The sequence below is a fragment of the Patagioenas fasciata genome, chromosome 10 (assembly GCF_037038585.1).
Source record: "Patagioenas fasciata isolate bPatFas1 chromosome 10, bPatFas1.hap1, whole genome shotgun sequence".
Lineage (NCBI taxonomy): Eukaryota > Metazoa > Chordata > Aves > Columbiformes > Columbidae > Patagioenas > Patagioenas fasciata.
This window is the reverse complement of record NC_092529.1, coordinates 4,448,195-4,464,169: the sequence shown is the minus strand read 5'-3', so window position 1 is coordinate 4,464,169 and position 15,975 is coordinate 4,448,195. Positions and strand designations below refer to the sequence as shown.

General features: G+C 46.0%; 1 protein-coding gene across 6 annotated transcripts in view; it reads left to right on the top strand.

The window, feature by feature from the left end:
• GRIP2 (glutamate receptor interacting protein 2) overlaps positions 1 to 15,975 on the top strand; it is a 260,711-nt gene that overhangs the window by 112,262 nt on the left and 132,474 nt on the right. For 2 of the 6 annotated variants that reach the window (XM_071812943.1, XM_071812944.1), the window contains exon 1: positions 12,415 to 12,634. The exons of 3 other annotated variants lie outside the window; for them this stretch is intronic. In XM_071812943.1, the coding sequence (XP_071669044.1) occupies positions 12,469 to 12,634 (166 nt within the window). In that variant the 5' untranslated portion in view covers positions 12,415 to 12,468. Of the gene's footprint in view, positions 1 to 12,412; positions 12,635 to 15,975 lie in introns of those variants that run through there. One more of the 6 variants, XM_071812950.1, reaches the window with a different exon arrangement.

The following is a 15,975-nucleotide window of genomic DNA, read 5'->3' as shown; positions in this document are numbered from 1 at the left end:
CTGGCGCCGCGATGCCTCCTCAATCCCGATCGGAGCCCGCTCCATGCAAGGCGTGTTTTTCCAGCACGTTGAGCATATCAGCTGTTCAGCTGAATCTCAGCTGGACTCTCTTCACTTCACTGGAGAAGGCAAAGCACTTTGTCCTAATTAATCGTTAATTAGGGGTGTGAAGTCTTAAGGTGTGTTGCAGGAGCTGCTCAGCGCCTTGCAGGATTAACCCCCAACTTGTTTGCTCAACTCCAGCACTGAACAAACTGCAAATAGGGAGTGGGGGGAGGTAGGAAGGATTTACTTTTTTGTGTGTGTATGATCTTATGCCTTCCCCACACAAAACAGCTTCGAGAGAGAATGTTTTTCTGTAATAATATTATTTTTCTGTGGTGATTTCTTACAGAACAAAAAAGTGTTACCATTGTTCTTGTTCATTGGTTTGGCAGGGTATCTTCTAAAACAATTCTTCTCTGTGCAAGATGCTTTTGGGAACTTATCTCGAATCAAAGATAAAGGAACAGGATAGAGCTGAGAGGGACAGGGCAGTAAGTTGTTTTGTCTATCTGCAAAATTTCCTGTATTCTGCCTGGTCCCTTGTATTAGCTTTATTTATTTGGGTGGAAACCCACTGAGATTCCAGTCTCGTTTTCTAGGATGGCTTGTCCCAGTCTCTTGCTTTTGAAAAGCAGTAACTGTGGTCTCCAAACCATCCCGGGGTGGCACGCTGCTGGGCTTTTTTGCGACTTGCAATCTGTTGTGCTGCTATAGGAAGCTGTAGGTGGTTGCTTTGTTTGCTTTTACCTACGCAGCTCCTGTAAATCTTTCCTCACCTGCTCAGGATGTGACTTACGAGTTGCCAGAAGGTTGGTGAAAATCACCTTGAAAGGGATGGGAAGTACCAGTCTGCTGGTCAAAGAGCCAGTAAGTCATTTATTTATAAGGGCAGGGAGAAACACTCCTGAAAATCACAGCTCTGTTCCTCTTAACAGCCGAACCTGCTCCTCATGGCGTAGTGCTGGTGCTGGTTGTATCGCTCTGCTCTGGCATGGGATGGCTGATTATGTCCCTGCAAAAACCTGGGTTAGAAAAGGGGGAGCAGAGGGTCCGTTGCTACCCCCTATGCAGACCCTTTCCTTCTAGATCCACCAGGAAAAACAGACTTGGCAAAGCCTGGATATCAGCACTTTTCTCTTGCATAAAATAAGCCTCCCCTAAGGCTCAGCTTGGCAGTGGTCCTAAAAAGTAAAATGTTTGCTGATAGTCCACAGCGCTGGCAAACCTTGTACATGGGTGGTGTCTCCTGATGTTCTCCTACGTGCAACCCTGGTCAGGCCTTGGACCCGCAGGGTAGGACTGTGTCACACCAGGAGTTTCAAGGGAGGTGTTTGCCCTAGCAACAAATTTTATTGGGGTTTTGCAGTGAGGAAGCCTTTAAAAGAGCAGGAAGCCGGGTCTGACTGTGCTGATGTCAGTCTGGATTTAGCTGTGGTGAAGGGAATGAGGTTAGTCTAGATTGACATCAGCATAAAAGGAGGGCAGAATTAGGCTTACGGTATCTAAAAAATGTCTTAGGTCCTGATTCATCAAAGTACTTAAGCGTGACTGAATTCTTCCTAAAGCCCATATGTTAGCATTTTGCTGACAGGGGACATCTATTTTTATTCAGAAATATCAGAAAGAGCTAAAAGGAACACTTTTGAAATGGTTTCCTTCTGACAAGAAGTATAATTGGCTCTAAATTCAGGGGCAAACATGAGAAAATATGTTGTAGGCTGAGAATTCCTTGTATGTTTAATAGCGTATTTAGTGGTAGAAAGCAGCTTCTAATGAAAATATTGTCAGTTGCGATGACAACATTGCCAGTATAGTGGTGTAATTATTATTTTTGATAAAGAACATACCGCTATTTGATTTGAAGCCAAGAAAGCTGTGCAGTGGTCATCGTGTAGAGATTCTTTTTTTACTAGCAATAACATATTTCTAGATGATGTTACAATCATGACATAATCACAATCCTGACATAGTACTGTGCTTGTCTGCCCTTTGTGCATCAATATACCCCAGAGATGTAATTATCTCATGACCACTACATTTTCTGACAAATCTTATTGCTTAAATATTGCAAGCCCTGAACACTGATATGTACAGAAAACATTAAATATTCATTTGCTGATACATGTATTTATAAAAATCCTATTTATTGAGTGAGCGGTTGTTTTCAGGTCACCCAATTCAATAGCTCTGAAGATATTTGAGGACTCAGGGATTCTTGCTCATTTGAAGTTCTGTAGTTTTCTTTTTTTGGGGCAAAATAAATGCAGTAACTACTTCGCTAGGAAACAGGAATACATTTCTTCCATGGCCTGTTTTGCTATTAGTCCCTGTGCACTGCATGTGCAACTGCTCCTGCCTAATGCATTTACATCCACAGAAATGTATCGCAGTCTGTGCGAAGCTGCAGCTCCTCCTGGTTTTTGCAAGGCACAGACTGACCTCCCAGCACCTCCTGCCTTGTAGTTCGGAGTGGGGAGACAGACAGACAGACGTGCAGCCTTAGAGGGGACTGAGGGTTCCCTTTCAGCTCTTCTGTCTCCCTGAGACAGAAAGTTTCGGTTTTGGAATCATTACAAAGCGCTCATCTTTTCTGCAGGATGAGCAAATCCCAGTTTGTTACTGGTCTGTATCAGCACGGAATTCTCTCTTCTATATTTGAGAGTGGATATTAGGTATGGCTATGACCCTGTTTATGTGACTTTGTGATGTATCATATACATATGGATGCTGTGCGTGCCCTGCGGGCTCTTTGGACTCTGTATCTGTGTTGCTTTGACAGCTGAGCGTGCCAGGTCTGCTTCTTTCAAGCTGCTCAGGATGAGGAAGGAGTCGGGGATCTCTCGGATGAGTTCTGCTCTCAGTTTTCACCAGCAGTGCATTAGTGTCACCTCTGAGATCAGTAAATGATTTAGGGAAATTAGACCGAGACCACTGGGAACTCTGACCAGTGATTCCACGGTGGCAGCAAAGCTGTGTCCTCGGGTGCTCCCTGGCTGGCGTGTCCTGCCGAAGCGATGGATGAACCTGTGGGTGCGTGTTCCTCAGTGACAAATTAAATTTTCCCCTATTAATTGCCTGTAACATGACTTCTGGTGTTTTGGACAAACCGAGCAGTTGCGCTGCTACTTGTGCTTCTCCAAATGACCCGGGCGGTGAGGGGTCCGTTGCCTGAGGGTACCAGATGATGCTAAGGTAAAGAAGCCAGATCCAACATGCTGCTTTTCAAAAAAAATAAAACAAAGTGCAACTCTCTCAAAAGAAATAAAGAAGGAAAAAGTACAAATAATCCTAGGTGGTCAGCCCAACCAGCTTGGTGCCTTATCTCTTGCACTGACTAGTAATCCGTACTTTACAGGAAAAACAGATTGCCTGCGGATGTACTGACTCCCAGGGGTGCTGTGTGAAGGGGGGAGGTTTGGTGTGTCCAAGTAGCCAAAGTGCTTCTAGCCTGAAGCTTTGTCTCCTGTGCAGGTGGAGGAGGAACCTTTTGAACCGAGGAGGGTGTCCTGCGCTATAGTTACCGAAAAATACATCTAACAACAAAAAAAGGGAAACCCCTGCATTTCTGGATGTGCTGTGGCTTCAGGTTGGGGTAGTCCTGCTGCGGTGATTCAGAACTCTGTGTGTGTGCAGTACCAGTCCATGGTGATGCTTTGGAATGTTTTATTTCAGCCCTTCTGCAAAGCCTTGCTGTCATGCTGTTCTTACATTACTCTTTTAAAAAAGGCTCAAAATGCCTTTTGTTGTGTGTTTTTTATCTGTTCAGCCCCAAGGAAACCTTTCTGCTGTCACCCTCGGATACATAGCTATTTACCTGTTGTTTGAAGGAGAGTATCACTTTTATGCTTCATGTACTTGAAAGGAAGTTAAATAAATAGCTCCTTTACTCCTTTTTAGTTTGTCTTGGACTCTTCACCCCTAAGAAAATGTGAAGCCAAGTGGAATCAGGGAAGTGCTATATAGCAAGCCGTTTGTCCATGAAATGCATTTGTTTTTAATTGCCTCATTAAGTCAGGTTATGATGGATTATATGACCTTACCCAATGCAATCTGACATAATGGGATGCTGTCAGAAGTTCTGGAATAATGGGGCGATATTCACTTGACTGGGATTTTCTTGCTTGTGTTTATAGCCGTGTCGATCACTCGCAGTGGTTATGTGCATTAAGAATGCCTTGGCATGAGGAAAGGCAAGGTCATTAATGCTTTTTGTCATGATTAGTTGATGGGCTTGTTGTTCCACCAGGAATTAATGTTGTGCTGGTAGCGCAGGGAGGGAGGGGACCCTTGTGTGGTCATGCATCGGGGTGGGTGTCAGGATCACAGACTTCTGATGGTGCCTTCCAGGCTCCATCCATCAGCTGTTCCCAGGGATTGCAGTCGGTAACATCGAAGCCAAACTCCGCAACCACAGGTTAATTTTCAGCTGAGGATAGCAGAGCTATTTTTAATTCTTCGGTTGGTCTTTAATAAACATGTCTTGAATAGGCCGCTCCACACTGCACATCTGTTTTGGAGAGGGGTACAGCCTGTGGAGATGTCACGGCCGAGGCAAAGCGAGCTCGCTTGGCACTGGGGCTGCTTTTGCTACTCCAGCCGTGAGCGACAGGAGCCTTCTCTTATTTCCTGGCTTGAGTTGGTGGTTTGTGCGATGGAGAGATACAAGACTATCCTCTTATTTCAGTGATAGAATTCTGTAGGTCTCTAATGTTAAATAAGACTTTCAGCTACCCAGGTGTTCAGAACAACTCCTCCAAAAACGGAGGAAAAAAACCAACCTAATTGAGCTGCATTTGTTTTCCAAGCCCTATAAAAAAGAAAATACCAGTTTTAAATAAATTCCTTTTACCTTTTCCATTTCTTAGAATGTCCCAGTTAAATTAATTTCTGGATTCAACCCAAGTTTAGGAATATGTCTTTGTCCCTTTTCACTTAGCCCTGTCTATCCTCTTCCAGAGTAACTTCCAGTGGATGAAATTTTTGGAAGCAGCATTTCCATGTATAGGTCTGACTCACCCAGCACATCTTTCCTTAACTGAGACAATACTGTTTGTTTTTTTACATCATGGGTGGTTCTGTTTAATTACTAAGAGCTGGACTGTTGACTTGGCTGAAACCCCACTATGTGCAAATGCTCTTATAAACATTGATTAGGATGGAAGGTTTTGACAGCTGACTCAGCCAGAAACCTTGAAATAACCATTTGGGGCTGTTTGGTGATAATGAGTCTCAACTGCCACAGGCTTTATTCCTTTTTTTTTTTTCCCAAAAGTTTAGAGCTTTTTCCTTCATCAGGACAAGGGCATTCTTCAGATTCTCTTGAAGTGGATGTGGCATCGTCTGTTTGCCTGCAGCAGTCACTGCTGTGGATACTTGTGAGATTTAGGAAGTGTTTGGAGTTAAGTTTATTTGCATTAAAGCCCACCGAGAAGTTGATTTCCATAATAATTTCTGAGGTTTGTGGGGCAAAAAATGCATTCTGAATCAGGACACACCTAAACTTCAATTTTTTCCAAGTTGAAATTTCACAGTATTCCTCATTCAAACAGTGAAATGTGTTTCCAGGAGAGTAAGTTGCTGCCTGGCATTTCCATGGGACTTTGGCTGAACTTGTCTTTATTCTTGTCAGCTTCATTTGAGCTCCTCGGTGAGAGGCAGTAGGAAACTAAAGAAAATCATGTCCACTTTGCAGTTATTGGGGCATCCAGCCTCTGTGGCTCCGTGGATCCCTGTGCTTCCATGCCAGGAACGTGCCTGTGTCAGCCAGGGCTGGGCAAGCTGCTGAACCACGCAGTTAGTTTGGCCACCATGGCGGATGCTTGTACTACACAAAGTGAAAACCCAACTGCACGTGCTTCTCGTTCAGTCTCCAGCATCCGTCTGATCCTGAGTCCTTGCACAGCCTGATCCATGTGATTTCATCCCTCCTCTTCTCTCTTTTCACTGTTGAGATTGTCCTAACAGACCCCCAACCCAGTTTGTTTGAGTGTTATCTATGTTGTGGCTACATGGACTTGGAAACCTTGAAGAAACACAGCAGAGCGAGGCAGTGACAAGGGTCCTGTAGATGCCCATGAAAATGGAGCTGCTTCTATCAAAAGATTTCTTAGAACCTGCTCCTCCTTTGGAAAAGCATATCCTTCATCAGAAACCTCTTTTATTTCTGTTCCTCCTCTCTCTACTTGCCCATCTCCTCATTCCCATTTTTCTCTTTACCTCTTCCTTTTCTTCCATCCTGAAGTTCTGGTACCAAGTGTTGATATTGGGCTGGCAGCCCCTCACCAGCAGCCAGGGTTGACATGTTTTAGGAAAATACAAGCTCATGAAACAGCATGGAAATGTGGGAATATGGAGCTAAAACCTAGTCCTCATAAAATCCAGGGAGCTGTTACTATAATGAAGTTCTTTAGCAAGAACTGTTGTTTATTTGGAGCTGCTGTGCAGTGATTATTTTTTCAATAAGAGCCTCAACTTCACCTGGGCATATCTGTAGTGATTACAGGACAGAACCTAAATGTCTGGGGAGAATATGGTAAACTTCAGTGCCGTTGGTGACAGGCATCAGTAATACCTACCTCTGCAAGCCTAGGGGTTCAGACATCTGCTTTATTTGGGCTTCCTGCAAATTACACCCCCAAGGAGCTTAAGGGAGGAGTGAAAAAAATCTGTACTGACAGTGCCTGGTGTGGAAATGTCCTTCCTTAACCATCCTGCTGATGCATGACTTCAACGTGGAAGCAAAGGCAGATTGGTGGCAGAGAGCACGTGGAAATCACACCGAGGTTTGGGTTTGACTTGAGATGGGCTGGAGAAAGAAGAGAGAGGGAAATTTGGTGCAGAAATGTCATTCCTTCTGTTTCTTAACTGTCTGAGGTGCTGGTGCGGTAACATTCTTGCACCAGAAACATTGGTGTGCTTTCCTTTGCAGTGCCATCTTTTCGGAGTAGTTTTGTTTCAATTTCCTCAGTACCCGACCAGCAAATCTGAGCCTCAGAGCAGCTGAAATAGGCCCATGACCTCATTTCCATGTGGTGTCTCTTGAGAACATTAAGAAGGTGGTGGGGTTTAGGAGCAGTGCTGGCTGCTTCTCCCTGGGGATGGCAGCTTCAGGGGTCAGGAGAGACTCTAATTAACAGTCAGTGAGGAGCCAGCTGGGATGCTCTGCACACAGAGATCCTGGGTGGAAGCTCAGGGAAGAGGGGCAAAGCGGTTAGGAATTTGGGAACAGCCTTCCTCTTGCAGCCCTCATCGGAGCTGAGTCCTGGCCACAGGAATCCTTAATCTGGAGGAGTGAATGAAATTGATTTTCCTCCTAAATAAGAAAATATGCATGTCAGATAAGTCCATATTTTACCCAGGCATGTTTAATCATTTCCCATGATAAATGACCCCCTTCTGTTCCCTGGTCTTGGCATTCTTATTGTTACAGTGAAAGTGCCGTGGCTGCTGTCAGGCACTGACATATATTTATGTGGCTGGTATGGTTTTTGTTGTCTCTACAGCGATTACAGCCTTTTATTCATCCACAGATATTTTTTGAACAGATATGTGGGGTTTTGTCCCAACAAAACAAACAAACAAAAAGCCCAATCTGCATCTGGTGCTTTCAATATTGGGAAGACGTTTAAAGCCATTTGATTCCCTTGAAATAAGCATGAGTTTAGCATGTGTAGTTGGAAGTAACTGAATCCTTAATTGTTCTGTCAGGCCTGTCCTCTTCCACTGTTTGAAGATTTTGAGGTCCCCAACTTTCATTTCAGTAGCTGCAGTCAAGCTGGTGAGGTGCTGTGCACAGGTGGCAAACCTCCAACCAGCGCTATCCTCTTTCTTTGTTGCCTTGATTTATTGTCGTGTTTGGTATTTTGTAATAAAGCCGAAAGCCCAAACTGATTTGCTTGAAATGCAGCAGTTGCAAGACACCAAGTGGTTGCCTTCACAAAAGCTTCTTGTGGCCTTTGAAACAGCCAGAAGACATCCAAGTGAAGGGAGTTACATGGCAGGGGGGCAGCAGAAACGTGTAGAGCGGGTCAGTGCTACAGATTGGCGTTAAAACAGTTGAAGACTTCATGGGGTGAAGCCTAACAGCAGTGCTGTGTGGGGTCATTGGTAACTGCAGCAAGTGAGATGGAGTTTTGTGCTGTCTCCAGCTTCACTAAGCTGAGCAGAAACCTGGATTTACGCAACAAGCAAAATATATAGTGGTAGAGAAGGATCAGGCAAGTGCTTGGAGTAGGATGTGTGCCTTTGTTTCGGAGGCACTTGCTTAGTGTTGAACAAGGACATGGTGTCTCTGTTGCATCTCTCTATGCTGCAGCAGACCTGTGATTGCCATTGGTGATGTGGGGATTGACCTGTTGGCTTTGGGAACTCACTTCCAAGTACCACCTCTGGAGAAGGATGCGTCTGGTTTTACCTGAGGGCTGCCTGCCAAAAACCAGGCCGGAGGTTTGGGTATGCGTAAATCCATCGGCTGTGACTTGGGCAGCCTAGCAGAGGTAAACAGGGCTGTGTTTCTGCATCCCTTAGAGTCTTCCTGCTGAAAACCTCCCTCCCTTTTGTATTTGTGGTGGATGCGCTGCACCAACGTTTTGTAAAAATTAAGGATAAGAGCATTGGCTGCTTTCCTGTTTGAAATCACCTGGGATGCTCCACTGCTGAGAAATACCTAATAATGCAGACTGTTCCGTGGGGTGCAGGATGGCTCTGCTGTCAGGGCTGGGGTTGAACGGGAGCACAGAGGAGAGGAGGAGGCCTGGGCTGGAGCGGAGCAGGAGGCTCTTCCAGTCTTGTTGGGCATGAGGCAGCCGCTGCGTGCTGCTGACTCACGTAATGACCCTTGTGCTAATGCTGTTCCCTGTCATTTAACACAAAAATAAAACCGCTAAATTGAGACCAATTTGAAACATGCGTGGCTTGCTTTGGAAAACACTTAATAGCTGCTATACTTTAACTCTACGACTGTGATTGGAAAAGGAGGGAGAAGTAAATAGTTTGGATTAATTTAGCAATATTAAACTGTTATTACTGAACTTTCCTAAATTCTGACCAAATCAAACAGCTTCCGGTAATTTGTGAGAAGCAGGTGGTGAAGCTAAGTGGGAACAGGACATGAAAAGAGTGTGCGATTGCCCAAATGGAAACCAAAGTGTTTCCAGTACTCGCAGTATTTAGTGAGTTGCTTTGAAGGATTTTCACCCCTTAAATTGTAAGTGCTTTGAGGCAGTGATTTCAGCCTTCACATGAGTAGAGAACAACTTGCTGCCCTGACTGCAGAATAAATTTTGAAAGCAGTGTGAGCGCAATCTACAGGATTAACAGCCAGGCTGGCCGTAAAGCAGAAATCCTTCCAAACCAGGTTATTATGAGATCTCATGATTACTTAATAATGAAAAAGTAGCCTGCTGAGCTTGGGTGGTTTGTGGTGGCTTGTTGCCTTTTGTAGTGCCCAGCTAAACCAGGTTTTAAGAATGGGGGGGCACCAACATCTCTGCTGTAGGCAGCAGCATTTCTACAGGTACTTGCACACTCAGACAGACAGTGACATTGCATCAAAGACTGTTTTTCATTCTCCATGTGTGTGATGGGCCACACAATGCTGTGGCAGGTAGGGGAATGCAGAGTGGGCTGAGTGCAAGTGGCATTTACAGTCATGGGAGATGTGCAAGCTGCATCTTTTGTCCCTGAGAGCTCATCTCGGCAAAATGCTTTGTTGCTCCCTGCTGTCTTGTTTCCCTGCAGCTCACTGTATTGCTGCAGGTCTCTGAAATATTAATTAGATGAGAAGGGGATCGCCCTGATGCATGATCCTCTATTGTGTTGCTTGGTGGATTGAGAGTCTGGGCTGCATTACAGGCCCAGATCCATGTTTTTTATAGGGAAAAGTGGTAATGGTGACTCAGTATGGACGACAACTTGAATTGGTTATGTCAGCTCTAACTAATGACACTGAAGACCAATAAAGTGACTCTTGGGTTGTTTTGGCATTATTAGTCTCATTATTAATTATGTAGACATGACAGCAGCATTAGTGCTAGTATTAACCATCAAAATAAAACAAAATTGTACTCATAAATCTCACTGAGGAATACATGAAGGATTAGAGCTGTTCTCCAGAGGAAAGGAGAGGAAATGGAGGGAGTTTGGGATGGGGGTGAGATGGAGATGGGGGATTGTTTGGGGAAGGATACCAGGATGCTGAAGATTGTGCAAAGAAGGAGCCCGAGCAAAGGGCAGCAGGACTAAGGGCGAAGTCTGTCCCTGCCCTGGGTGGGTAAGGTTGGGTTCTCCTGTGTGTTAGCAGGAATTATAGACCCCATCACCCTTGAGCCCTGCTGCCTGCATAGCGTTTTCCTCTTCGCTTTGGGACTCTGGCGCCAGCTCGATATCTAACCCGGGAACCACCACAAAGGGTTTCTCCCTTGGGCAAGGCTGGGATGAGCACCCTGCCCATTTCCTAGGGCGCTTGTGAAAACCTTAACGCTTGCAAAGAACATGAGGATCGCAAATGGAAGAGACCAGTACAAATGGGGATGAGCTCTCATGAAGAGCAGGGTTTGATTTGGCTACTTCCCATGGGCAGGAGCATGAGGAAGGAGCCACATCCGTCCTGCCCTGGGGAGGAGACAGAGAGATCCTTGCTCAGCAGAAGAGCTGCCTTTGCTCCTGGGCAGCCGAGCCAGCTCCAGTTGTGGTGAACTGCTGAGATGAGGTAGTGTGAATTACCTCCTGCCCTGGAGAAAGGTGGAAGAAGAAGAAGAATTGTGCCCCAGAGGGATGTGTGGGAACATCACGGTTTCCTGGGGTGGTGCAGTTGCACAGCACTGCTCGTCTGGGGCTGCATCTCGTTAAAATATTGGCCTTTATGAGCTGAGAAGCTTGTGTCTGCCAAAACTTGCTGTTGTGGCCATGTCTTGGCAGGGGAGTTCAGGCCTGACAGGGTTAACTAAGACTGGAATCAGTGATGGGCCAGTCTACCCTGTGCTGGCCTTGGACTGGGGGCAGTGGGGGTGGGTTGCATCTTGCTCAGCAGTGAGGGTAATGACTCTATTTATAATGCCTTAAATGAAGTGCATAATAATTTAATTTGTACATCCATTAATACTGTCTACTGCAGGGTTTGTTCTTGATTATATCGCTCTAAATGGAATTTTAGGCGCATTAATGGGCTCCCAGTCCTGCTGCTGGGCACAGCTGTGTCTATCCCTCATGTGGTTGCTTGGAGAAGGACCTTTCCATCCCACCGGATGTCCTGGATGGAGAGGGCTCTTCCTGAGCTGACAGTCAATTGCCCCAGAATCACCTTTCTTCCCTGAAATGGCCAGGAGTCAGTCAGGGTGGATAGTTTCTTGGCATCCATGTGGGAGGTAGAACAATTATGAGTTGCTCTGCAGGACCTGAGGGCAAAGGGGTCCTGTGGGACCCGTATGTAGCCCCAGTTACCTCAACTCTCAAAGTTTTCCAAGGGAAGATCATCCTGCAAACAGGACCTGAGCATCCGAATACCTCTGTAGGTTGACCCAGGATTGACATGAGTATCAGTGAACTGATAACCTGCTTCTGCTGCTGATTCCTCTGGGTACAAGCAGGTTACTAAGCACCTATTTAAGTCATGGCAGTAGTGGAAGGGACTCAGCTCCATCTTTGGAGGTTGCAATGGACAGGAGGTCTGTTTAAAAATATCAGAGGGTCATTTAAAGACATTTAGATGCTCTAAGGTATCCTGAAAGCTTAGAGAGTCTAGACTTTGGAAATAAAGATGCTATTTGTAGGGTTGTATTCAGTACTTATACTAAAAGTGTCTTGACTAGCCACTTCGCATGCTGCGTCTGCAGGAAACAGGGGCTATTACTTACCTCTTTCCAAAGGTGTCAGTGAGAAAGTGATGTCTGAAAGGTGCTGGATAAATGTGAGTAATTACATAAGTCCGGGAAAGTCTGGGTTCTTTCCTACGGAGCGCCCAGATATTTAGCGTTTCTCATAGATGCAGATATTGTTGGCTGTCTGCGTTAGCTACTTCTAATCTTTGAAATGGAGCCAGAATTCTTTCAGAGTCACTGCTTTTTCTGAGCTGGTGCTGGCTTTTTTTTGCCTGAGGAGCATTTGAAATCTGCCAGAATGCATGTATTGTTGAAAACAGAAATTGAAAACCCTGTTCAAGATCTGCTGCCCCTGTGAGTTATGAGCTTTCCCAAGTCATCAGGCAGAAGAAATGCCCGCTCTCTCATTTCCCCCTCCCACAAAACTCTCTTTGGGTGGAAAGAAGGTTTTGACACAGAGACACGCACACATACACACACGCACGAGCGCTTTCGTGCCTCCCAGTGACCTGCCTGCTTCTGCCTGTCCCTCCTTCCCGGGGAGCTGGAGCTGCCGAGACACAGGAGCTGAGGAGATCCCATCCCCTCTCTGCAGCTGTGAGACCAAATGAATAAAGTGAACAAGGTGTTGAAGATCCTGAAGAAGTCATCGAGGAGGAGGAAGAGATGGAGAGAGGAGCTGAGGGTGGAAGAGGAGGAGGAGGAGGAGGAAGGGGAGAGCCGGGAACTCTGTGACCCAGGTGGTTTGTGCCACCTACACCTCTGTACCGGTGGTAAGGAAACAGGGATGCTCCGGCTTGCCCAGAGATAATGCGCCTGTTTGATATCCATTGCTTACGTGATGGGAGAGCTTCCTACAGCCAGCAATGGCTGTCGTGCTTTCCAAGGGCTGAAAAACATTGATGGGAGAGGTGGCAAGGACAGAGAACTGGGTCTCCTTTACAAACCTTCCCTTGCTTGCAAGGGTGGCATTTTGCACATCTGTGAATGGGGACAGAAGGGAGTGTGTCTGGTGCGATGGCGTTCCTAAAAAGGCAGGGGGAATGTGTAGCTTATTGAGATTTTTGTTTGGTATGTGGTGTTGTATTTAAGCCTGGATGTTTATTATGTATACTTGTGCAACAGAAAAGCAATGAGAGATGGACAAATTTAGGTTTCCATTTTTCTGAGGGATGTTGTTGCCTGCAAAAGTGTGCTAGGGCCAAAGTTGGTCTGGACCCAGGTCTGTTGTATCTGCCTTTATCTTCCAAGCAAACTATGCTGTGGCTGCAATATCACTGAAAATTATTCTAGTTTTAGTCTATCTATAAAAAAGCCATATGAGAGAAACCTGGAACATAAAAACTGGGCATTTGCAGCATTCATCTCCCCAGCATGTTTGAACTCTCTGCCTGTGGCTGTGACCCCACAAAGGAGAATGTGAAGGGCTGTGCACTCCGCCATTCAGGCTCAGCTTCCTTCATTCTGCGTTGCCAGCGTCCAAGGGATATGAAGCACTTATGAAACTGCGCTTAAGATGAAAATACGCTCATGTCTAATGTAGGTCACTGTTCTTGTCACTGTCACATTTGGTAGTTTGTTTGCAATGGTATTGTTGCAGCTTTGGAACATGTTATGGGCTTGTTCTTTTTCTTTCTTACCCACCTAATTCTGTGGAGCTGCTTTTCTGACCCTGTCCTGGAGCATCTGGTGGCCCTGCAGGACCCTGGGTGGCTGGATGGCTTCATGTACAGCTGGAGATGGGGGGCACAGAGATGTTACTGGGCTTGCCCAGGGTTACACAGATTGGGACAGGGCTGGACATTGACCTCTGAGCTTGAGGCCCTGCACATGAGTTGGGGCAGTCCCAAGCACAAATACAGGCTGGTCAGAGAATAGATGGAAAGCAGCCATAAGAAGAAGGGCATGGGGGTGTTGGTTGATGAAAAGCTGAGCACAACCCAGCACTGTGTGCTTGCAGCCCAGAAAGCCAACTGTATCCTGGGCCGCATCAAAAGAAGTGTGACCAGCACGTTGAGGGAGGGGATTCTGCCTCTCCGTTCTCATGAGACTCCACCTGGAACATTGCTTCAGCTCTGGGACCTCCAACGTAAGGAGGACATGGACCTGTTGGAGCAAGGCCGGGGGAGGCCATGATGATCAGAGGGCTGGAACACCTCTTCTGTGAGGAAGGGCTGAGGTAGTTGGGGTGGTTCAACCTGGAGAAGGCTCTGGGGAGACCTTAGAGCAGCTTCCAGTACCTAAAGGTACAAGAAAGCTGGAGAGGGACTTTTTACAAGGGTCTGTAGTGACAGGATGAGGGGTAATACCTTTAAACTGAAAGAGGGTGGATTTAGATCAGATATGAGGAAGATCATCTTCGCCATGAGGGTGGTGAGGCCCTGGAACGGGCTACCCAGAGCAGCTGGGGAGGTCCAGTCCCTTGAATTGTTCCAGACCAGATTGGACAGGGCTTTGAGCAACCTGGTCTAGGGGAAGGTGTCCCTGCCCATGGCAGGGGGTTTGGAACGAGATGATCTTTAACGTCCCTTTTAACCCAAATAATTCTATGGTTCTATGTATTGGTGCTTCTCAATCCAAAACAGACATCTCAAACCTGCAGGATGAATTCTGCAGAGAGCCTGTTCCTCTCTGTTGACTCTAAGGGTTCAAGTGACTGGCTGAGGTGAATGTGTCCCATGGACTGACTTCCACAGGGCTTGTAGGGATGTGTCACAGGGATGTATGACTATGTGAGAAAGTTTTTGGCTTTAGTGCCTGGATGTGCTTTCAGGGAAGGGTCCCTCTTTCACAGTCTCTGTAACAGTTTGTTAGCCTGAGGCTTTGTAAAATGCTGAACCAATGGCTTTTTTTCCCCTAAATGCAAGATAGGCAATGGGTTAATGCCCCTTCTGCCATCTAGACAATGATGATAGAGATGAATCGCCAGAAAAACAATCATCTGTTAAGGCAAATGGGGAGAAAAATAGTGCATTCCTGCAGTCAGGTTCTCTGTTGGCAGTTATTCCAGCCAGTTATATCTCCACAATAAAATGTAAATGAATGCAATCATTTATTTTGCAGCCTGGAGGCCTAGCAGTATGAAACGATAAGAGAGCATTTTCCATTGTTTATATGGTAGAGGTGGCCCTTTTGCGTCTGCTACTGTCTTTCTGAGACCTTGGCAGCATTTAAATGTTGCCTTTATTATTAAAAACGCATATATGGGAGTCTAATATCTTAAACAGATTAGCGCGGTGTTTACGGAAGCGTCGGCCAGCCCCAGCTCCCCGCGGGCTCTCGGAATTCACGTGCCTTCTTCAGGAGCAGCGCACAGGGAGCGGAAATGCCATCAGCTGCTCAGGACTGGTGAAAAACAGGCAGTTTGTGCAGAGACACAGGGCGAGGAGCGGTGGGTCTGTGATGTGTGCGGGTGTCGCTGGTTGGGGAACGAGCAGGAGGGATTGAGGGATGCTGGGGAGAGGGAACAAAAGGAGGATGGAGAACAATAGGACACGGCAGTGGCATTGGCATAATCTCTGATTGTATTTCAGCGCCTTTAATTGGCCTGTCAGTTTTTCACATCTCATGCATTTTCATAAGGATTCCTCTTTGCATCTTGTTTTATCTTCTTGTAGCTCCTTGGATTTCCCTGTGGACAGTGTCTCTGGATTTCATTGTTTTGTTCCCCCCCATTTCAAAGCGGTGCTGAGTTGCCTGGCTTTGTGATGTCTCAGCAGAAAGGCAGATTCAGCAAAGGGGCTACTTGGGAAAATCTCACATTGTCCTCAACAGGGGGAGAGATTTGGTGTGAGAGGAGGGATTGTCAGTGACCTACACGTGTGCAATCTGTCACAGATCTCTTTGCACTGTACCAGGGCTCTGAATATAAACCCACATCCCAGCCATGTGTAATGCTATGGGGAATTTAAATTTACACTGGAGATCTTATTTATTTATTTATTTATGGTCTGGTTTCTCTGAAAGCTAAGATACACTTATTCTTCTGATTTTCCACTCAGGATCAGCTACCTTAGAAATATAGAGCTACTCATCTTCTAGGTTAAATAAATACATTCCAAGGCATGTTGCTCAGCCTTTCAGTTCATCTGTGTTAAACTCCTACCCTTCCATT